General features: G+C 41.4%; 1 protein-coding gene across 1 annotated transcript; it reads left to right on the top strand.

Moving 5' to 3' along the window:
- The first annotated feature begins 26 nt into the window (after nucleotides 1–26).
- On the top strand, nucleotides 27–3,404 carry HTR1B (5-hydroxytryptamine receptor 1B). The gene is made up of 2 exons (XM_085316066.1): nucleotides 27–1,267; nucleotides 2,282–3,404. The coding sequence occupies exon 1, from the start codon at nucleotides 52–54 to the stop codon at nucleotides 1,204–1,206; it is 1,155 nt and encodes a 384-aa protein (XP_085172192.1). The 5' UTR covers nucleotides 27–51; the 3' UTR covers nucleotides 1,207–1,267; nucleotides 2,282–3,404.
- Nucleotides 3,405–23,397: the final 19,993 nt, after the last annotated feature.

Raw genomic sequence — 23,397 nt, 5'->3', positions numbered from 1 at the left:
GCGCCGCGCCGCGCTGCGCCCCGCCGCTGCGGGGGCGGCGGCCGCGGAGGGATGGAGCCGACGAGCCCCTGCCAGGCGGCGGCCGCCCCGCTGCCGCTGCTCCCCGCCAACGACTCTTACCACGGCCGAAACTGCAGCGCCGAGGAAGGCATCTACCAGGATGGCACCCCGCTCTCCGGGAAGATCATGCTCGCCGTCGTCCTGGCGCTCGTCACCCTGGCCACGGTGCTCTCCAACGCCTTTGTCATCGCCACGGTCTACCAGACGAGGAAACTCCACACGCCGGCCAACTATCTCATCGCCTCGCTGGCCGTCACCGACCTCCTCGTCTCCATCCTCGTCATGCCCATCAGCACCATGTACACTGTGACCGGGAAGTGGACGCTGGGCCAGATCGTCTGCGATATCTGGCTGTCCTCGGACATCACCTGTTGCACGGCGTCCATCCTGCACCTCTGTGTCATCGCCCTGGACCGGTACTGGGCGATCACCGACGCCGTCGAGTACTCCACGAAAAGGACTGCCAAGCGGGCAGCGGGCATGATCGCCCTGGTGTGGGTCTTCTCCATCTGCATCTCCATGCCCCCTTTGTTTTGGCGGCAGGCGAAGGCCGAGGAGGTCTCTCACTGTGTGGTGAACACGGACCACGTCCTCTACACCGTGTACTCCACGGTGGGAGCCTTCTACTTCCCCACCTTGCTGCTGATAGCCCTCTATGGGAGGATCTACGTGGAAGCCAGGTCGAGGATTTTGAAGCAGACGCCAAAGAAAGCAGGTAAAAGACTAACTCGGGCTCAGTTAATCACGGACTCCCCGGGGTCGTCCTCCTCCGTCACGTCCATAAACTCTAAGGCCCCCGAGGGATCCAGCGAAACGGGCTCTCCGGTGTACATGAACCAGGTGAAAGTGAAGGTCTCGGATGCCCTGCTGGAGAAAAAGAAGCTCACGGCCGCTAGGGAGCGGAAAGCTACAAAGACTTTAGGGATTATTTTAGGAGCCTTCATCGTCTGTTGGCTGCCCTTTTTCATCATCAGCCTGGTGTTGCCTATTTGCAAGGACGCTTGCTGGTTCCACATGGCCATCTTTGACTTTTTCACGTGGCTTGGATATCTCAATTCCCTCATCAACCCCATCATCTATACTATGTCTAACGAAGACTTCAAACAAGCTTTCCACAAACTCATACGTTTCCGATGCACAAGCTGAATTTTGAATGCGATGTGTTCTCCGGCGCTGCCCCCATGCACGCCCGCGTCCGACGCCACAGGTAGGTGCGCTCCCGCGGGCCCCGCGCCCCGCTACGCGGCGGGCGGCGCTCGGCGCCCGGGCCGGGGCAGCCTCGGAAGCAGCGGGTCGGTGCCGGGGCGGAGGGGTGRCATCCGGCCCCCGAAACCGATCCGGCCCTTTTCCCCCGATCGCGGCCGAGAGCGGCTTTACAGCCCGCCTCGTGAGACGGGGGAGCCCCGCGGGCGAGCGGCAGGAGCCGCGCCGCGCCGAGCCGCGACGCGCCGCGCCGAGCCGGGACGGCACTCGCCTGGCGTTCAGCCTCTTCGCAAGCGGCGGCGATGCTGCACGCTCCCGACATTTCACACGGTTCCCCCCACCCCCCCCAAGCTCGCAGGGAGTGACTCACGGCAATCTGCTCTTTATTCCATCTACTAAACCAGTCTGCCGCCATCTCGTATGCTAATGCCAATGTTAAGCCCAATTAGTGCTAAACGGCACTTGTTTCCTAGCCCGGCGCTGCAGCGCTCCCGGGGGAGGCCAGGGACTGGGGCGGGGCCCGGCTGGAGCATCCCCGCCCGGCGGGACCCCCGGTGCCACCGGCAGGAGCGGGGGGGCAGCTGTCCTCGGTCCGCCCTCCCCCCCCCCTGCCCCGGGCCGCGGACGCGAGACAGAGTCGGAGACAGCCCCGTGGAAATCCAGGGCCAGTTTCTCTTGGAAGGGAAGGAAGGTAGGACGGGCCCTAGATYAGTTGGTGGGAAAGTTCAGCCTAGTTTCTGGCCACCTTTCGGCTCTGGCTCCTGCTGCGAGCGGCGTCCGGTCTGAGCCGGGGCTGGAGACCAGGGATCCTTAGAAGAAAACTTACCTTTCAGCTACCATGAAAAGCTCCACGCCTTTATGTTTCTCTTCACACACTGAAAAGCTGTGCCTTTCTGCACCTTTGACAAAAGCGGCTGCTCTCTAACAGCTATACTCGGTGCTACGTTCTGCAGAATGCATACTTGCCATTATTGTGATACYTTAATAATTCTGCCAATCTTTTGCTTTTTGTCTGCAGAATCAAGTTGCTATTGTAAAGACCCACTGCTTGAAACTTCCCCAAGCCCAGTTGCCAGACCCATGATGCTGCAAAAACGTCAATACACACTGCCACCAAACTGCTCAGCTCTGCATTTCAGTGTAGTGACTCTGGCAGAGATGCTGTTCCAATAGTCACGCAGATCAGTTGCAAAAAAGAGGGCAGCCTTGAATCAAGGTCTATAATTCATCTGGATTGAAGAAAAAGTTCGAAATATTTCGAAAGTAAACTCCATTTATTTTGCAGGCTTAACTTCTTATTTGGTCTCCAGCCGGTTGTAGGGGTGTGCACAAGAGCACAGTTGTCTCTGTCTGTGTTAGTAGCATAGTTGTACTTCTGCACACCTGTAATTTCTTTCAGTGGAAAGAGTTGCTCACTTTGCTTAGGAAGCCTAGAGGAGAAAAACTGGAGCGTTTAAAAAATAGGAGCGTCACAGTAAACTCTGTAAATGACTCCTTCAGCTGAACACATGTGARAAGTAGTAGTGTGCAGAAGTTTTATTTGTATTTGAAAACAATAGCAAATGCAAATTCTGTAGAAACAAGAGTTGTAGACCTGCACTGCGTATCTATAGTCTGTCCTCATAGTTGCCTTTATAAATACTTCTTACTACTACTCCATAACCCAAGAACAAAAGATAAGAAGTCCGAAGGTCATTACCTTTTCCATAAACCATCTGGGATTAGAAGTAGCACTTTGATGTTGTAATCGAGTTTTCCATTTTGTGTCAGTTGCACACCCTTACTGCATGAACCACTGCAAAATTTAGAATCCTCTAAATAATTACATTATTTAGTGTCTATTTTGTAGAGAAGTGAAGCAGTTTGCTCTTTAAGAGCTATACCACCTGCAAAATAAATACCTATAAATTGTGAATTAACTGATGTTAGCGAAATTATTSTTCTCTCTCCTTCTCCCTCCCCATCCCCCATTTTTTTCTCTCTTTTTGATCAGACCTTARGACAACTCTACGTATATTCAGCAGGCAAAGTTAGAGTTTCAGGATATGGTCCGCCTGCTGTTGATAGAACTGCATTGATTGTTCCTCCTATGTGTAAATGAAAATGAGTATAAACAATAAAACGCTTTACTGTGTTCTCAAGAGTCTTTGGTAGCAATTGTGTTACTGAAAGGAGTACTTATTGCTTCACCTGGTTTATCACTATTGACTCTTTAGGTAAAGCTGATTTGATGAGTCACTCAAGAAAGCAATTGAGGAAGGCTCAAATTGCAAGTTTTAATTAGCAGTCAGATTTCTAATAGGCAGCTTTACTTTTATCCTAACTAGTTTCTTGCCATTTCTCTACAATTCTAGATTAAAYTATTAGATGTTTTCACAACTATTTATCTTATTCCATTAAAAGCAAGCAAAACTTATTTTAACACTTGGTGGGTATTGTAATTAATGTTCTTYTAAAATTCTATGTATGTGTTCTAGATGGGGGGCTGTTATACAGACTGGAAAAACATTACATGATTTATCTACCTGTTATTCTTCAGAGATTCATTTAAGTAAGAAGAATTTATTTATTTAATTGAACAGTAGAAAGAGAACCTAAACCTTTGTGCCTTTGAAACTACCATTAACTGCAAAGAGGAAAATGTGTTTACGTGAAGGAAATAAGCCTGAAAGATATAAATTGAAGTAATGGAAAATAAACATTTTAAGTAATTTTAAGATATCCAGATGACTTACCTCAAAATTGCATACTTCTGTAAAAGGAGAACTAATATAYTATGATTCTAGAAAGTAGCCTCTTAAATTATTAAAGATGAATGTAATCAGAGTAATCTTCTAAAACACTAGATTCATTGACTGAAGTGCTTAGTTCCTTCTAAATTTAATTTTTTACATATATAGGTTGAAGAAAGCAAGGAAGATGGTATCTTAACAACTCTTATCCTGTTCTCTAATTTATCATTTCCAGKCTTGTAATAGCAGGATGAATTTTATTTTACCCAAATTCTCAGTGAAATCAGTAGGCTTCCTAGGTGTATACAAAATGGAAAATTAGACCATAAGATTAGTACTTACAGCACTTCTACATAGAGTTAACTTTTCTATGAGTTTTACAAAGTTACATAACTTGTTTCCAGAAGAAGATAGAGAGAGAGAGTACAAAATTCAGGAGTTGGACATTTCTGGTCCTCAGACCAGACTGTACATTTATCTTCAACAACCAGCCATAAATACTCCCAGCTCCTCTTTGTGATATGAAAGTTTTGTAAAGAAGTGGCAAAACTAATTTATCAAGAAATTATCCTTCCAAGTTTATGCTGAGGGTCTGAACTTGCTGCACAGACAACCATTTAAGATAACCATGGGACTGGGAAGATGGTCAGTGTGGAAATCGCGCTGAGTAACTTTGGGYCAGAGAAGAAGAACAAGGTTAACTGGAACACTGCTGAATAATACACCAATTAAAGGACTTGCTTTTAGCTGAGCAGCCTCAAGTACTTCAGCAAACCATTTCCACAGGGAGACAGGTAGGGTGAGGACACACATCAGTGAGAGGACACACATCACACTGCAGAAGAAATGTAGGGCAAACATTGCTGGCTAATAAACCTGCAAAACATATTCCAAGAGGGAAAGGTTTGCCTTGCTTGTTTTAARCTAGGAAGGATGGTCTCAATGAGCTATTCACTCTGTGATTTGTGGAGTCTGTCAGGGATGTGAGGAGCCAGGGAGCTGCCCCAGAAATTTTGACTCTGCGAAGTTCCCAGGGAACACCCAGGATCTGGGGATGTTGCCCTCCTGCCTCTCTGCTCCCTTGCTGCACCTGGTCACTAGGCTCTTCCTCTGGAAAGATGGAGCATCTGAAATTTTTTCTAGGAGAAGCTGTCTTTTCAGTACTCCCTGTGTCCGTACTCCCATGGCAGAGGCTGAGAGGAGGCTGGCTCTGCATTACTTTGTCATGGTACATGACATGGTACTCTTCTTGATCCTACAGGTAAACTCCTAAAATTCCAAAAGTGTGTAAGTTCATGTTGTTTCAGTCTTTCATTACAGAAGCAGTGTGTCTTGCTTTTATTTATTTATTGTGTTGAGCTTGAACAGTATCAGATGATGTCACTGAGAAAAATATCTACTGCGCACCAAGATTTGAAATGATCGCGCACTTGGAGACTCCATGCTTCCCACATTTCACTATAAGGTGTACATGTGTGATGRTGTTGCTAGCTGAGGGACAGGTAAGCACCTGGAGGCATTTATGTCTGTTCACAAATGGCTGCAGTTGAGGGAACGGCCCATCACAGCCCCAYAGCTGTACTACTTACTTTGTACTTCTCAAAAATTTCTAGACATTTCTTTCTCTTTGTTCATAAAACAGTCATGGAGTATAGAAATCTAGAGAGAAAATCCTTCTACTGAGCATGTTAGAAATCACAAGGACCTTGACTGGTATGACTGCCTGGTCTCTGTGGGACAAAAGGGATTTGAACAAATCCTCTGGGCATTTGTGCCATATTGACTACCATAGCATTTGAGCAAGCTGGACTGGCCTTCAGCCTCCAGCAGGTCTGTGCAGAGTAGGAATGACATTAATACTCACTGTGGAGCAGCAGTGAAGAGGGCTGCTGATTACTGCACTCCTGGCCCAGCTCCATGCTACCTCCCATCAGCAGAACACTGCCATGACTTTCTCATCCRCAGTTGCTGCTCCCATGCTTTGTTGGTCAGAAAGGACTGGATATTGTCTGAAGCAAGCACTTTTACCTGAAAATCCAGATCATAGCATAAAGAAAATTCCTTCTGGGAAAAAAGTGAAAAAACAAGTGGGAGACCAAGCTGTAGCAAATATGGCTGAGCAGCATGGCTGARGGCAATTCTGTATTCAAATGGTGAAATCCCATTCATACTGAAAATATAGCAGAGACTGAAGAACAGCATTTGGCAGCAAAGAGACGGCTCAGAGCAATGAAAGAGGGCTAGGAAATAGAGGGAAACCACAAAGCCTTGACTTGGAAGTTATGCAAAAAAACACAGAGTTACTACTGTCAGTTCTCAGAACTTCAGCAGACAAGTGAGCAAACAATTTCAGAGAGGAATCATACCCGGAGAGGTTTAGGAAAATTGCAGGCATGCATTTATTTGATAAAGTAGGCACTAACTTCCTTTTGTGTTRAGAAACTTTTGTCTTTAGGCAAACCACATATACTTGAGATATGCCTAGAAACCTTGCTACATCAGGACAGAAAGGTATATGGTTCATGTTACTTTGATGGAAAAGAGTGTTTTTATATATTTCGACAATTAGTATCTAAAAGAAGTTATATACACAGTTCAGCTGAAGTATCCTGCCAGAGTGAATCTGGCTGATAATGCCAAGAAGCATGAAACATTTGAACCAAGAAAGATCATATAGAAAAGCAAGCAGAAAGTGAAGCCTTTTAATCAATCACATATTAAGCTTGAAAGATGTAATATAACAAGTGACTCAATAGGTGAGGTGAAGAGGAGATCCACAGGATATCAAATTTACAATATAGAGATCAAAATCTCTTACTGAGTCATTTTCAAGAGCTAGAGAAAGAAATTCTTTGCTGTTCTTCTCCGAGATCAAACTCCTTGCAGTCATCTTTCTAAAGGAACACGTTTTTTATTGTCTTTATACAAATAATGCTTTGAAGGCTACCAAATAGAGTTCATGGCTGCAGGGCTTTCTCTGAGCAATCATATGTTCTGTCTTTTAGGCTGAATGGTCTTAGAACAGTAGGAAAGACAAGAACAGGGGATCATTATGTAAAATAACCCCTTTTGTCTTCTACAGTCCTTTCTCTKTACAGAACTGAGGCAAAAACTGAGGCATAAAAGGGGGAAAAAAAGAAAGATTCAGTAAATATAGGTATTAATGAGATTACATTAGATTTCAGGATAGAATAGGGTAAAAATAATAAATACATTTCCAGAATTCAGATAAGTGGAAATTGCATTAGACATTTCCTTCCATCGAAGTGCCTCAGGGGTTCCACTGTCCTAATACTAGTTGCATAATGTAATTTATAAAAATCTTGATATTCGTAGGTATGATCAAATTGACATTTACTAATACATTCATACCAGATTTTTTATTAAATTGCACAGTTTCCAAGCTCATTCTCCATTTCTACTGTAGATTCYAATTTTCAATTACTTGTGCTGTTTTCTGCCTGCAGACTGTGTTTAGAACATAGCCTAATTTGGTCTCAGCCCTCTACAGTCCAGTCCCTGAAATTATGAGAAAAAAATTGTTTTCAAAAGATATACTAGGATCAGTACATTTAAGAGAATTAGAGTAAAAGAAAGCAAGGTTCCTGTTTCTTATTTATAAGAAAAAGCTGTCCTTCCCTGAACTCAGCTCCACTGTAGAACTGAAGGACACAGACGTGGCATGAAAGGACTATAAAGCTCTGTAGGATTCACACAAAGCAGCCAAGAGTTTAAGCAGAAAGAAATGCCAGCAGTACTAAATTGCTAGACCAGGTTTTGACCTACACACCAAAAATCTTTATTTGACTGAGTCCATAAAGATTCAAAAAATTCATCAGAGAACAAAAGGCAAGGAGAGCTTCAGGAATGATTTAGAGGAGGAAGAAAATCTCAGTTCCTTGATAGCGTGGCTTGGGTTTTGCTGGCCAGGACAGGCAAGCAGAGGTTCCCATTGCCACCCACTGCAGCACTGGCATCTCCATTCTCCCCTCACATGCCTGGGCTCTGCATGCTCCGGGGCCCTGCAGTCTCTCCCCCTGCCTAGGGTTGCCCCTGCTCAGGCAGGCCCAACACAGCACAGTGGTGGGGCCACAGGGCCAGCTGCTGGGAAAAGACCCAAGCCCCGAGATAAGGCTGCGAGTTGGACAAGGTGTCCCCGCTTGGCCCCAGCCTGCCCCGTCGCTACCAGTGCCATCATGAACTGTGCACAGGTTTGGCTAGGGTGATAGCCTAGGATGGTTCCCATGCAGTGTATGGGTGCAGCCACACTGTTTCATGAGGGGGGTTTAGGTCATGTGGCTATGAGCTGTGCTTTACAGTTTGGCTGGAGGATGGGAGAATGATTCCTGGCCTTAAAGTCTTATTAGACTATTAGAGTCTTATATGAATCCTGATCTGATAGTATAGATCATTAAAGACTAACCATGTGTACATGGTTATTCAAATACTCTGTCMTATAAGGAAGATGTATCCGGAAAGGATATAATGTATCCTGAAGGAGTAGATTCCACTAATATGGACCAAGACTATAGGAGAAAATGAGAAGAGAAATAGCTAGCAACCACTATTCCAGATCTCAGAAGACATAAGAGTTGCTCATAAAAGCAATATAGGTTGATCTAATCAGAAAGACGGAAACTACTTACTAAAATATAGTAAGAGCAGGAAAAAAAAATCTGATATGAAATCTTCCTGCCAAATGAACATATAGATGCCATAGGCAGAGTGCRACTACTTAAAAAGCCACTGAATGGTCTTCAAGAGTTCAGAAATTAGTATTTCAGAGATATTCTCTGCTTCAGGACTTTCACAAGTGACAGTCCGCGTGTGTCTAGTGCTAGATCTGACATATCGCAAGTTTAGATCTTACATATCAGACAGATAAATCTGAACTGCCTCTCTGTAAGCTTTCTGCACTTTGATGAATTCCACAGTAGTGGAAAAGATGATTGAAAGAGTCATCGTAAGTTAATCCATCTTTTTCATTTATATGCTTGTGTTTTGGCTATAATTCTAGTAGGAMCTATCATAAGTTCATTATGAGAGTAACTGTAAGGCACTGGACAGGTATTTGTGCCTGGGCAATATTCTCACATATATAAGGATACTTATGAGCAATGTATTTACCTACAACTAAACCAAGAGACCAATCACTTCTTTGTTATTTTCAAATACAAGTAAGAGATGATTTCTATAGTCTGTGATTTGGGAATTCACAGAAGTCTTGGGGAGATCCCTCCTCTCRGACAACAGCCAAATGCCACAGATGTGTGTGAGACACATTCTTCAACATTTTTATGAGAGAGTCTGGAAAATGAGTGAGCAAAGAGGAGGAATGCTGAGAAGAGCAAAATAATGTAACCATATAAAAAATAATCCTAACTATGAATACACAATGAAAGTCACATAAATACCTGTTTTAGAGATCCTGGAGTCAGTTCTGTGGAAACAACAGCAGTCAAAAGACTAAGCAAAAGTTCTGTACAGAGAACAAAGCGGAAACAGAATTATTCCACCCTGTAAATTTGTGTTTCCTGTATCCTACACATTACAAGAAGGTCTAACCTACATTAGAAAGGATATAGAAGAACTAGAAAGCATTCAGGGAAAAATAGAACCAAGAAGGTGTGGCTGAAGCCTCTTTTGGACACAAGCAATCCAGCAATCTGGCTACCCAGATATCTGAGCCAACGTTTGGGGCTTCTTCCTAGTGCCACRTAAGGACAACTCAGCCATAAGGCAATACCCATTTTCATTTCAGTAGGCACATTCAAAATACAACTATTATTACAGGAAACAACACTTTTCTAAATGTTGTTCCACTCAGTCCAATTCCATGCTGCCTGAAAATCCTTAGGGAGCATTTCTGACCTTTGCCTGACTCTGTCGTTTCGCTAGCAAATGGTGACCCTCCAGCCCAGCCTGCCCTCCTTTTGCATCACATGGTGAGGAATTCAGACCCTCGACTATTCTCCCACAGTTTCCCAGCCATGACTCCTTCATTAGGAGTCAAGTCRCAGCTAAAAATGAATACTGAATAGCATAGTGAAGACTGCATTCAAAGGAGACATCACCTTGCATCTTTCAGAGCAAGTATACCAAGAATGAAGTTTCTGGAGCTGGTGGACTGCTTCAAAAAATCTATGGCCTGGCTCCTAGTGCCTTGGGTTGTTAAATGGGTCTCAACAGACACAAAGTTTATGGATAAGGCTGTACAAAAGAACGGAATATTTGAAATATATAATCATTCTGCAGTTTCCCAGAACTGTGACTCCAGAGTATTACAAGGAAAGTACGTTCATACATGCTTCTCTACATTCTTTCTCATCTATACRCAATTAGAGGACATTAGCTTTCATTTATGAAGGAAGGATTTTATCTCTTTTCTCTTTAATTAAATCACAGCCTTCCTCACTATTTCATAAATTGACACTGCTATAACTCCGTTCCCAAGGGAAATAGCTGGATGTCAACACTCTGTAGGATATTCTTGTCCAACTAGTTTTCAGAGTGCAGCATTTATTTCAATTAAATAAGAGTTATTAGCACTGGGAATTTTATAGTTTACTATAAGAACAGTGAATTGATTTCTGTCTGAATGACAGGTTTCAGATTCCTCCATGCCTTTTCTGAAGCTACATGGTTGCTAGTTGATTTAATAGGATGAGATTCTTGACATGCTTTCAACTTCCTTTACATACGAGACCTTTCCCTGAGTAATATATGTAGGTTAAATCCTAGAACTGGCTAGAGAGAACACTCCTGCTTAGAGGATAAAAATTTGGACCCATCATTTAAAGGGAGATAATAAGAAGAGTGAGAAGATTTTTCCCATTGTCTTTAATGAAGAAGTTGCTGTTAAACAAAGGAGCAATACTGGAGTTTATGTAGTTGCAATTATTTTTTTAAGAAAACAAGTGGAGCTTTTCAGTGCTATAAAAAATAATCCTAAATAGTCTCTTCAGTTCTTGGAAAAGAAGTTTCAGTTTCAGTTTTCAAATTCGCTTTTTTCAAACTCAAGCTCTATGTTCTCCCCTTTCCAAATGTCTTACGTTCCTAAAAAAAAAAAATGGAGAACTGAGAATTATCAGAAAGGAATATCAAAAAGGCACATCAACACTGGCAAGGGAACGATATAGTTTTTAAAAGATTGCCTGAATGTGGCAGTAGCTCTTTATCAGAAAGGCCTGCATTTATCAAGATGAGCACTTCTAAGTCCCAAGGAAAACTTTTAGCCCTAAATGATTTAGCTCAAGATTTCACATTCTCTGATTTACTAGATTGCTAAAGAGGCACAGTTTTTCACAATAGTTGCACAGTGCATGTTGGCATTATTGATTTCCTTTAATATCTGAGATGACCGCAATTTTACTTTCTTGTAGTGTATAAAAGGCTGTAGGAGACAGTGGAGGCAATATGACTCTGATTGAGGSAATGTGTGCTCCATTAATGACCAAGATTTACAGTTTAGTAAAGATTTTAGACCCTCGTCTGCCAGTAGACAATCAGGTCACAGCTGTCAATCAGTCAGCTTTCTGCCTCCTAGACCTGGCCAGAAAGTTGTAGACTTTCTTTCAGGAGTAAGTCYAACCACACATGTTGATCAGTTAGGCTATATAATCTAGAGATTCACACAGCTGCTCAACAAGCCAGCTCACTTCAGGTAAATTCACATTGCCTCCAGGAGCTCTGACTGAGTTTGGGATCATGTCCCCAAAGCCAAGCAGCTCCATGTGGCTGCATTACCAGAAGTTGCCTACAGAGCTTGGATCTTAACTAGCCCCCCTGYGTCTGAGTTTTGCTTGCTTTGGACCAGTGCCAAACCACAAGCCAGCATGCTGGAGGCACTGGGCCTTGGGGGGAGTGCATGCCTAGCCCTAGAGCYGGCAGGAGGTTACTTCCTTTGGGGTAGGTTGCACTGCCTTTCTGCAGCCTGCACCAACTTCTTACCTGACCACGTACAAAGTCTGAAGAGTTGGTCGGACCCTGTGAAAGGCTGGCGGGGTGGCACTGAGGGGATTGCCCTTCCTCCTTCTGCCATACTACCACAGCTCAGACCAACGGAGGGACATGAAGTGGCTCCTCTTTGCTGTCAGGGAGTAGGTGTGACCAGCAGCCTGTTTTCTGAGGGACCTCTAAGGCCTGAGGCAAGGTGCACTGTGATCTGGGAGAGGACTTAGYAAGCGCTCCAGGAATAAAGAAAGAAGAGAAAAATGCTTTTTCTTTAACTTTGTTAGCAACTGACACAGGCAGAGCACCTGTCTGGAGACAGTTTATGTTTAGCACCATGCRTTTGAGTATCTGGACACTTATTTCGTGATATTTGTATCAAGAGAAACAATAAATAGATAAATATGTTTCTGTYGCCTGACTACTGTGAGCAATATAACAACTCCTTTTCTCACATTCATAACAGATAAAGAAGATGTTTTCTCAATTTTAGTTTTCCTTGAAATGCTGAAATTCGATGCAAGGGGAGTTTCAATATACCTGCTGAGACCTTCTATGCCAGGAAAAATCATTTTTGTTCTGCTTCTGATGTTTTATCACTCTTCACCTTCACAAAGAGACCTGAATCTTTGCTTGCCCCACCAGTTGCCAAGCTGTATTTCCCAGTGTTCTTTCCCTGACTGAGTCCACATCACCCACTAGTCCATGTTTATCATGCTCCAGTGCCCTGTGCTTCAGATGCCCTGAGGCACTGTAGAAGTGTGCTGCCAAAGAAGGACTATCAAGCAGATCTGGGAGCAGAAGAAGTAAAGTGGGTTTTGACCTGCTAAGAGACCCTGTGCAATTCTGTGCCTTAGTTCCCATTTGTTAAGGAAGACAATCATACTAGTCTTCTTACTTCAGGGAAAAAAAATCATGCTATATTTTTCAGAACACATTTACATCAGTCCTACAAGAGCTGATTTCCAAGGGTATGAGAATTCATCAGAGTACTCACATGATCCAGCCCATAGTGTTTCAGAAACAAAAATGATGACAGTTGCAGCCTCCCACCATGTCCACAGTTATAGAAAACATTATATAGGATGACAAACCTTATTTTAAATCCTTTTGGCTTTCAGACACTGTTGTTTACCTAACAGGCCAAACTTAAAAGTTCAGGAACCACAGGGCTCTTCTCTCATCCTGTTAGCATACTCTTCTACTTACCTCAAAGTGAACTCTGCCCTGAGCCACCTTTTCTATGCTTCAAGATACAGCAAAGAATGATGCTGAGAGTAGCTGATGATTTACCTAAAGTTTGATAGGACAACAGCAGAACATAGCAGATATCAGAACTAAATCTATGCAAGAATCACTGTCTTTACAAATTCAGACCTACTTCATTACAAGGTGGAGTATGTATGTATGTATATAACAATACCTACATCTTCATTAAGGAAGCTTAGGGAGGAGAAGGGGGAGAAAGTAGGGAAATTCCTGTTATTCAGTGTAGTGTGGCATCACTCACAAGAAATGAGGAAGAAAGCTGTCTTATGGAGATGAGACATGCTAGCTCAGAAGGAAGTTCCTAGTTTTTATCCTGTGCTCTTTCATGCCCAAGTTGGTGTGGGCATGGGGGAAGGAAGGTCTGTGGAAGATGCAGAAACCATTGTGACAAAGCCAGTCCATTTAATTCAATAGGAGATAAGAGTCTAACTAAATCTAAGAGAAAAAGAGGTAGAACATCTGCTGTTTGAACTTAGTCAGGGAGAAAATGTATTGTTAAGTGTAATCTTAATGCAACCATTTGTCATTTTATCTTTCATAACTTTATTCCATTATTGAAAATCTCTTTTTAAGGTAATTTTATTTCAATCTTAAATTCTATCCAGGAATAAAGCTGACAAGTCACCTGACACACAACAAAGTATTTTTTACACTACTTTGCTACAAATCTTAAAACAGTGGCACTGAACACCTCGAAAAGATGCTAAGTTATCCAGTACCTTATCTTCTTCTTGTCCAAAGAGCAATAGGATATGTCYCTATAGATAATTCATGGGAGTTTATCATGACAGTAAGAAGAAAAGTCTTCTTGTGACCAGTAATGACTAGTCAAATTCTCCGACATGCAGCAAAAAAGTTGGAAGTATGCCTAATGGCTCATTTTTGGCTTCTAAGTGAGACCAGACATGATAGTAACTTGTAGCTTTGAGGTTAACTGTATACCCAATCTCATCTTTGAGGAATAATAAAAAAATTGCAAAATCACCTTTGATCTCTATACCTCTTCTTTATCTCCAAAATCTTATTTATTATGATTCTAAAATCTTCTAATAGCCATTCTTTACTGTCTTGCAGAGACTAACCCAATGGGTTAAATTTCAACTGGAGATTTCAAGGGCCACAGTAATATAAGGTCAAAAGTCCATCCAAGCATTGCTGGTTTGGTGTGCCAGTTTTTTGCAGTCAGTGGTGACTACTTTATATCTCTATACTACCCTTAAGTTAAACCTGTGTGCCGATAAATAAAAAAAAATCCTCTACCCTTTTTCAGTTGAGGTCTTACTTTTCTTCTTTTTGCCATCTAATTTAAAACTTTTGTCTTGTGTTTGCATTTTTTTTTTGTAATTATCAGCTAGTGAAACAACTACTCCTATTGAATCAATGTTAGGCTTGATTTTTACGATTGGAAAAGAACTGTGTGCTTAAAACAGGGAAGGGATTGAAAACTGGTTGTTGATGGAGGTGAATTCTGACAATTGAAATGAATTTTCTCCAACACAGACAATTTTCTCCCACACAACAGTGAGAGAAGATTTAATGTGTAGGACAATCTCATGGTTATTGGCTCTAGAAGAGGTCTGGACCTCAAGGAGATGAAAGTGACTGCTATTATGGCTCATAGACAAGAAAATGGCAGTAGAGTAGAGGTATGATCAAGAGATGATTTGTCACTGTCAGGAAGAACTGATTCTAGCTTAAAGGCTGACCTCATCTTGCCCGGTGTTCTCGAGTATACATTTTAATTCTAAAACAAGTTTAAAATACAAAAATCCACACTATTCCTCTTGAAATAAAACTCTCTCTCATTCGCATGGTGCAAAACAAGCTTCTCAAGCAAGAGCACACCTGACTTCTTCAGGGAATAAGAAGGGAACGTATCACAGCTGGGAATATTGGGAAAATAKTTTTTTAAATATTAATTCAATAAATGCATACTATGACTGGCTTAGTGATTCATTAGCCTTGTTCATTAATAATTTTCATTCAGCTTTTGGTATGCAGTTGTCTGATATCACATGGCTTGTAGTTCAGGTGGAAAAGACTGTTCCACAGTTTAGCCTGTGGAAAAGATTGAATAGGCAAGCTAGATTTTGGTGTTCAATTACCAGTAAGTCTGGCTGTGGATATCACTGGGTATGTGAAATTGCTAAATTAAGGAGTRAAATTGTGAGGTTAGAATATTTGCTTCAGTGTGGCCTTTAACTGTGAAAATGCAGTAAATGAGAGAAGATAGATCAGCCACAAAGCCTTGAAAGCATGCTGAGTAGCTTATGTTTGTTGTTATAGAACAAGAATACAAGAAAAAGAATGACATAGTCAAAACAATGAGCTAAGAAAACTAACTTTGCAGCTGACAGGCAAGAAGTAATGCAAGATGGTATTTGTCAAAGCCAGAGAAAAGAATATTGTGGGAAGTAGGTTATGAGATAGTCAGAGATGTGGGATTTATATAAGTTTCAGCTGTGATCTTGGAAGTTTTATGCAGAGAGAATTTCAAGGTTAAGAAGGACGCCAAATATAAAGTGATTCCTGATGGTAAGTCTTTGTGGCATTTCCCACAGTGATAAAGCTAAAGGTGGTGGGAAGAAAGACTAGATTCCGCTTTGGACATGTTGTACTTATAGTCTTAAGCTGAAGGTCTAAGGAGCAATATGAGCACAACAGACTATCATTTTAGTTAGAAGTAACTGAGAGACATCTATGGGTGAGTAGTAAATCTGTGGGTCATTGGCCTAGACAGTAGATGCTCTTGTGTTTACCTATGTGGGTTATTCAAAGGCAAAAAGCATAGTGGAAATAAGACTGTAAACTCTTTGCTGAGTGCTGGGTCATGAAGAAGATGAATAAGTTCCTTCAAAGGGACTTATTCAAAATGCTACAGGAGCAATTGCAGAGGGAGAAGGTTAAATGTGAGAAGATCAAGTTACAGATACCAAGTGAAAACACTTCTGCTGCTGCTGAGAAGACAATAACATATATGATGGGTAAAATACTAGTTTTGCCCTTTGGTCAAGAAAATGATTAGAGACTGTTTGGAGAGGATTTGGAGGGGAGCACCAAAGGCACAAGTCAGGCTGCAGGGGAGATGAATTTCACATAGAGAATATAGACAGCACTGAAAGATGGATCACTACTAAGGAAAAAGTAGGAGTAAAGAGTGAGTTCCACTAAGATGAAAAAGACTACAGCATGGAGACAATAGAACTTACATTTTTGTTTTCCTGTCTCTGTTGCACATATGCTTTTAAGGCAAAGATTTCTTTCGTTATGCATATATGTCTCTTAAATGGAGATTCTAGATAGTGCTCTAATATAATAGCRCAAGTAATGAGAGGCTGTTTCAGACCACAAAAAGCCATCTACCTTAGATCCATAAGTGCTATCATTTGTACAAAGCAGCCTCTAAAACAAACAAATAAAAAAATATATTTTTTTCCAAAATAAATATTTCCCCTCTCAGGTTCTATTATACTATTTCACTGGTGTCTTCTAGAGGTAGCCTTAATGGTGGGTGACATAGATATCATAATATCAAAGGCACGGAACTTCAAATGTCATCAGGGTTATGAGGCAATACTGCTGTGGATTTTGGTATCTGTAACGGCAACCTTGTGGCCTCTTCTACACAGTTAGAACCTTTTTCTATCTCTGACGTTCTTCTGCCCTTCCATAGCTAGGTCAGCAATACCTCATGGCCTCTTTGCTCCATCAGACTATGAGGAAGAGCTGCAAACTGTCCATGCTTCCCTTCTCTCCCTGCCAGACAATGCACCTATCTGTCTGCAGAGTGCCAACGCAAGGCTCTGGGACGTTGCAGAGGATCAGTGTGCAAAGCAGGCTGCGACAGGAAATCTTGTGGGGTTGGGGAAAGTAGAGTCAGTCCTCATGCCCATGACTTCCAGTATCGGGCCAAGTCCTCCAGAAACAGTAATTTCTCCTTCTTCCCCAGACAGATCAGATTGGYGGGGAAGCTGTCTGAAATTCTATTGATTGCTTGTTCAGGAAGTTCGATAGTGTCAGGAAACTTGCACTACGTTTTCTTCCTTTTTATTGATGTCATGAAAGAATGAAATACTTTTCTGCCCTACAAGGAGTCCTAGATCAGTGTTTCTCAACATTTTTTTTTTGAGTGGAAGTACTAAAAATTTTATAATTGTGCATATAATGACTTTGAACTTACGGGCAACAAGCTTGCCTTTCTTAGTATCTTTAGTGAAACGCTTAGGAGTAATCACCACAGCTACAGGATTTTGCAGTTTGGAAGTTGAACAGCTATATTCTAGCCAAAAAGGTGGTGCTCCTCTCACAGTTGCTGCCTGCAGAGGAAACAACACACCATTACCTTTTTTCTTTGGAGATGATGTACATTGCCTGACAAATCCATCTTATTGGGACTGGCAACAGAGTCGCCAGTCAGGTGGCAACCACATGGTCAGCTGGACCACACTATCAAGGGATGGAAGAAGGGTGAAAAGAGCATCACATGGGTCATATTCCTGTAAAGTCCCTGTGGAAATCTGCAATCTGGACTACTGTTGTAGCTGTCTGTTCACAGGGGTGACAGAGATTCCTCACAAACCCTCTTCATCAGAGTTTCTAAATACAGTCTGGCATCCTGTCCTACATCCAAATTTGCTGCTAGTGTAGAAGGAGGAGCAACGAAATGAATTGGAAACTGGACTTTAAATCCTTATGCTTCATTAACTTCTTTGACCTGAGCGGAACAAGAAAAAGCAAATTGACATCCTCAATCCATTTGTTCTCCCTTAAATAATCAGTTCCTTTTATTACAGAAGTATATCTGTAGAGATACAAATTGCTCAATCCTGTTGTTGATTTAAATGCATAGGAGCTTTGTGTATGTGATAACATTGGTGGAACAAAGCAAGCTAAGATTTAAAGCATCATGGACAAAGACAATAGAGCTATAAACTGTATCTTGGAGAGATTAAAGTACTGCTTTTAAGGAACCCATCTTTGAGGCCAAACTCTTTCAAATAACAGAATTTGAATCTCAGGATTATCTACTGTTATGCGTGCTTCTGGACCTCAGGTCCTGAGTTTCTGGATCTAGACTTCTCAGTGTTTTTGCTTCTTCTCTCTCTTTTTTTTTTTTCTTTCTTTTTTCTTAAAAAAAAGCCCTATGATTTTTTGTTTAAGCAGCAACTGGTTGTGAAGAGGCTGTGACTTGTGTCAGAGCATTCACAGAGACATTTCTCTTGGGAATCTTGTTGAAGCACTGAAACAAGTTACTGTCCTCAGTTAAAGTCAACTCCCCCAAATTCAAGGTGTCATAACAGATGATGTGAGTGCCTATTTCAGTGTAAAGCCATCTGGGTCAGCTTAAATTGCTAAGAAAGGATATTCTTAAACCAGATCTGCAGGACACCTGACCAGGCTCCAGGGGTATGTGCTTAGGCTTATTTTTAATTTAAATTTTTTTGAAGGAGAACTAATCAGAATTTCAAAATATTTGATAGTGATTAAATTTAGAATTCATGGATAATTAACCTAGGGTGAAAAAAAAAAAAGCTATCTGCAGATGCTGGATTCAGCATATCTCAACAGAGTTACAAAAGCAAGTCCTTCCTATATTCTTCAGAGCTGCTTTTCTGCTGTTGTCATGCAGTATTTTGAGAAGACACTGCCTAAGCACAAAGTAAGTAAAGATAAGACAGAACATCAGGGCTCTACTTAGAGATATCTCTTATTCTTCTGACCTTGTGAAGCCGCCTTTACAGAGCTATTGAACTTTTCAGAAATCCATTCCTAGGCAGAAAAGAGCAGTTCCTGCAGGGAGTTATGCTATGCTCCAAGAAACTGATATCAAGTTCCTGAATAGTAGGGAAGTTCCTAATTGCTTTTAACTATCACTTTCTTCCCCCTTGCTTTGTTACCTTTCCTCTACTTTTGACTCCTGAAATATTCTGACAAGCCTCTCATCCCTCAAAGGAAGCACAAGAGCTGATACAAAGATCTCCACAGAGAGCACTATTTGCAGTGTGTGTTTTATTGATCTTAACACCAAGAATCAAGCTACTTATTCTCAGGTTCTACCTCCCAGTATCTTATTTCTTAGCTATTTATACAGCTACTAATAAAGAGAATTTCTTTTGCAGTTCCTATTTTTGTCCCCGCTGCAAATAGTTGTATTTTTATTTAAATAGGATGCCATTTTGACCATAGTGTAATCAACAAGCAGCACAAAAGTGACTGAATTGCTGTTCTAATGGACTTTATAACAATCTCCATAACAGGTATAGATGGGGGTAACTAGCCCCACTTTGAGCCTGCTAAGCCAGGCCAACTTCTTTGGCCTTCTTTTTGCAAACTGCTGCTTTATTTCCCATTAGAAGAGATCAGCAGCATTAGTTTCACCAGAAGAACAAAACAAATACAGCAGGCTTCTTAGAGGGAAATCATCCGTACCACAGATAGAAATAGCACTGAAGAATGTGAGGTAGTAAATTACCAAATTAAGCATGATTGCCCAGGCTTATATTGTAGAAAAAGATGTTAATCGTCTTTTAAGGCTAAGGAAAGGCTCTTTGGCTATATAAGCAGGGGAGGGAGAGAGGGGCAATAACTTCTTTGCCACGGAATTAGTGATGCTACTGCTAGAAGACTACCAGTACTTCAAAAGCATGATGAAGAACTGAGGAGAATTCAGTCAAGAACTGCACAAATGGTGTGAGATCTACAAAAACAGGCCTTTTAATGAGAAACTAGAGATGCTTGATACATTTTCAACTGTCARTTCAAGGCTCATTAGCTGGGTAGGCAGGCATCTTGACCCCCCAAGGCTGAGAGGCCAGGTCTTCCACTGTGGGAGTAAGGTGGAGCCTGAGCAGTGATCACAGGACAGGCCTGGGGATTGAGGCATACTGCTCATCCTGGTCCTGGGGAATGAGAGGAATGGAGCTGTTGACTGCTTCCCCCTGAAACAAGCTCTCTCCCACCCCAGCAGCATTTGTTATCCCACAAACGCCTTAGAAGACGCAATAACTTGGTAGCTTTACATGGTCCAAGTCTGGTAAATGCTGATGTCCCTGTTGATATAACCTTATTGGTGATCTTYTCTCTGCTGCCCTCAGAAACAATGTAGCCTGGCTGCATCTGTGGGATGCGTCTCTCAGACCTAGCCCAGTGTCACCCACAGACATCACCATAGCTCTGAAGAGAACTTGGCTTGGTGCTAGGTTTCATCTCAACACAAAGCTGGAACATGGTCAGAGTATTCCCAGCAGACCTGACCTGCAGTATACACTGATGAGTGAGGTAGCTCCATGGTGTAAACTCAGTTTTCTTCCTCTGGAGAAATGTCTTATCTCTTATAAACACCTTTTTGAAATATTCTAGGGAACCCAGACAGATTTAATCTTTCTTCCTGAAGCATTTTCTTTTCTTTTCATATCCAAGAGACCATTTGATCATTCTTCTCAATTAAAATAAGCATTTTTACTTCAGCTCCTTGGGGGAGCAATGTCTCTTACTAGAGCAAAGTCCTTGACTACCTAATTAACAATGTCTTGCCTTTATGAGCAGAAAACCTCTCCCTATTCCTCCTACCTTTTTGACTCTCACATGGTAAAATATATCTTAAACTATTTTAAATTTTCTAACACTAGGTACATGATAAACATGTCTTATACAAATATCTAKCTATGATAAATAGACTCTTGACTGAAAGCAGATGCAATGGTGATTAATGAATTTGGGGTGATGGGACCCCAATATGCTTCTATGAGTTTCCTATTACACAGTTATGTCAAAGGAGGATAGAAGTGATGGAGTCACAAGATCTTGATATTGCCGTGACTCTGTTAAAGTAGACAAATAGCTATTTGTTCTTGCACTATAAATGGAGTGGAATATTCAGAAATAAGGTTACGGTCACTATGTTAACCATAACCCTTTTCAGCAAACAGCATTACAGCAGCTTACCAAGCTTTGATTAGCTGAGCCAGGTGAGTATAGAGGCAGCTAGTCCTCTGTAAAAGCTTTGGTGCAAACTAGGTACTTTTTGTCACATCTTTTATTCTTGTTTCATATCGAGGTGTTTTTTGGCCCTAGCAGACATGCAGTTCAGTAAAATTGTTACTGGAACCCTCACACTGAATAGCACTTATTGTCAACAGAGCTACTGCTTTTTTGCATGAGGAATTTAGTGACATTATTAAAGTCCTTATATCATCATCTATTTGCTATTTCTGTCTGTGTGGTTTTGTTATAGGGAAGTTCAGATTGGATGTATCTGCTAGAATATTAAGATACTGACCTTTTTCTCTATTTTTTTATTAAATAATACCAGCAGATAAACACAAGTCTTATCTTAAGAGTATATCTTAGCATATCAGTATTCAGCTATGGTGTTTTTGGATAACTAACTACCGTCACCTCAGGTTTCTGTGCATCTTTCCTGAACTGATGCTTATTAGCTTATTTCTTTGTAATCCTGCCAACTCCTACCATGTAAACAAAACAGCAGTAGAAATCTTAAAGAAAGCAGAATATTTGTCTTTGTTCCTCATAAAGTACTGAAGTATTTCCTGCAGGAACTAGCAGAGCCATGCAGCAAGCTGTTTCAAGTGCCATTTGGTAGCAGAGCCCATCCTAGACATAGGCAGTCAGCTGTGCCAGGGGAGTCAAACAGCCATGGCCCATCTGCCTATTTCACTCACCTTTCAGCTTTGCAAAAACAGCTGSCTGCTGCCACTAGGAAAAGGCTGGTGGGGATTTCACAAGGCCTCCTTCTTGCAGCATCAATTTATCCCCCTCTACCCTCCAGCAACAGAAGGAACCACACACCTGACTCCTTAGCTTCTGCTTCTTATGGCAAGGGTGACTAAATCCTCCAACTTCAGAGTGACCTAATTCAGTGTGCTGAGAAACAAGAGAAGATGCGCACAAAAAATCATGCACAGAGCTCAACTTTAAAYACATTTGTGCATGTATACTGTGTACTGTATACTGTACACAAGCAACTTAAAAAATGCTATAGCTGTCTAATTATTAAGCACAATACATATTTTTAAAGGCTGAAATCTATGGAGGCGTGAAAGATCTATTGACTTTTTTGTTCTTTCTCTTTTTTTTGAAGAGCAGCTAAATTCTGTTGACCTTTTGAATTAAAAATTAATAAAGTCTGAGATTTTGTTAAAGTCAATCAAATTTCTACCATTTCAGGATATGATATGATCCCAATTTTCATCACCATAAAGATCGGTAATACCTCCTATGTCTGTTCAGGGAGTTTGTTTCCCCACAGGCTCACTTGAGTATCAGAAATCATCTCCCTCAAAGATTTCCAAAAGAAACAGTGGAAAATATTTGTTGTGACTGATTATAAGATACCAAAGATTTTGGTGTGAAATCCTGACTCCATTTCTCTCAGCCTTCTATAGCAATAGGCACTGGAGCTCACGGGCGTAACAGCAAACAAATTCTGTAGCAGATGTGTTACCTGAGTTATTGAATTTTTAGATGACACAATTCCGAGAGATGTTTTTCTATAATAAAATGCCATCTGCTTCTACTTAGTTTTTGTTGTTTCCTTCTCTAAGAGAACACAGAAAACAAGCTTTTTCTTAAAGATGCTCCCTTTGTAGCCCATTATTTTCCTTCATCACTCCCAAAAGACTAGATATGAATTTGTTAGTGAGTTATCAGACAATTCAATAAACAGCACATCCAAAGAGCCAAATAGCCATGCACTTTCATGTGACATATCTTTATRTAGTTAAAAGTTTGAATTTTGAAATCAGATTTACCAAAAGCCTTCTGGAGACACAACTAGAAGTAGTATTCTCAGATTGTATTTCTCAGATAATCTTCCCTTCTTCTCCAAGGAAATGTATTCACTTTTCATAACACTACAGTGTGCATTGTAGCCTCCTTATTAATGTGAGATGAGGTGAGACACATCATGGACAAGAAGAATCAGAATAAAACAAGACTTTCAAACTTTCCCATCTTCACACCAGAACTTATATTTTCACAACATTTCTACAACACTGACTGCAGCCAACAGATACATACAGCTAGTCAGCAATAGCGTTTTTTAATGGCTCATACTACTTTAACGTTTTTTAATATATTTTGGTTACTATAAGGATATTACAATACTATAAAGGTATGCCAACATTTTTCTCAATTAAAATGTAAGGAAGGTATTCCCTACAAC

The sequence above is a fragment of the Rhea americana genome, unplaced genomic scaffold (genome assembly GCF_003343005.1).
Source record: "Rhea americana isolate MKP2758 unplaced genomic scaffold, rheAme1 scaffold_45, whole genome shotgun sequence".
Lineage (NCBI taxonomy): Eukaryota > Metazoa > Chordata > Aves > Rheiformes > Rheidae > Rhea > Rhea americana.
Note: the sequence above shows the minus strand (reverse complement) of the source record. Positions and strands in the feature narration are given on the sequence as shown.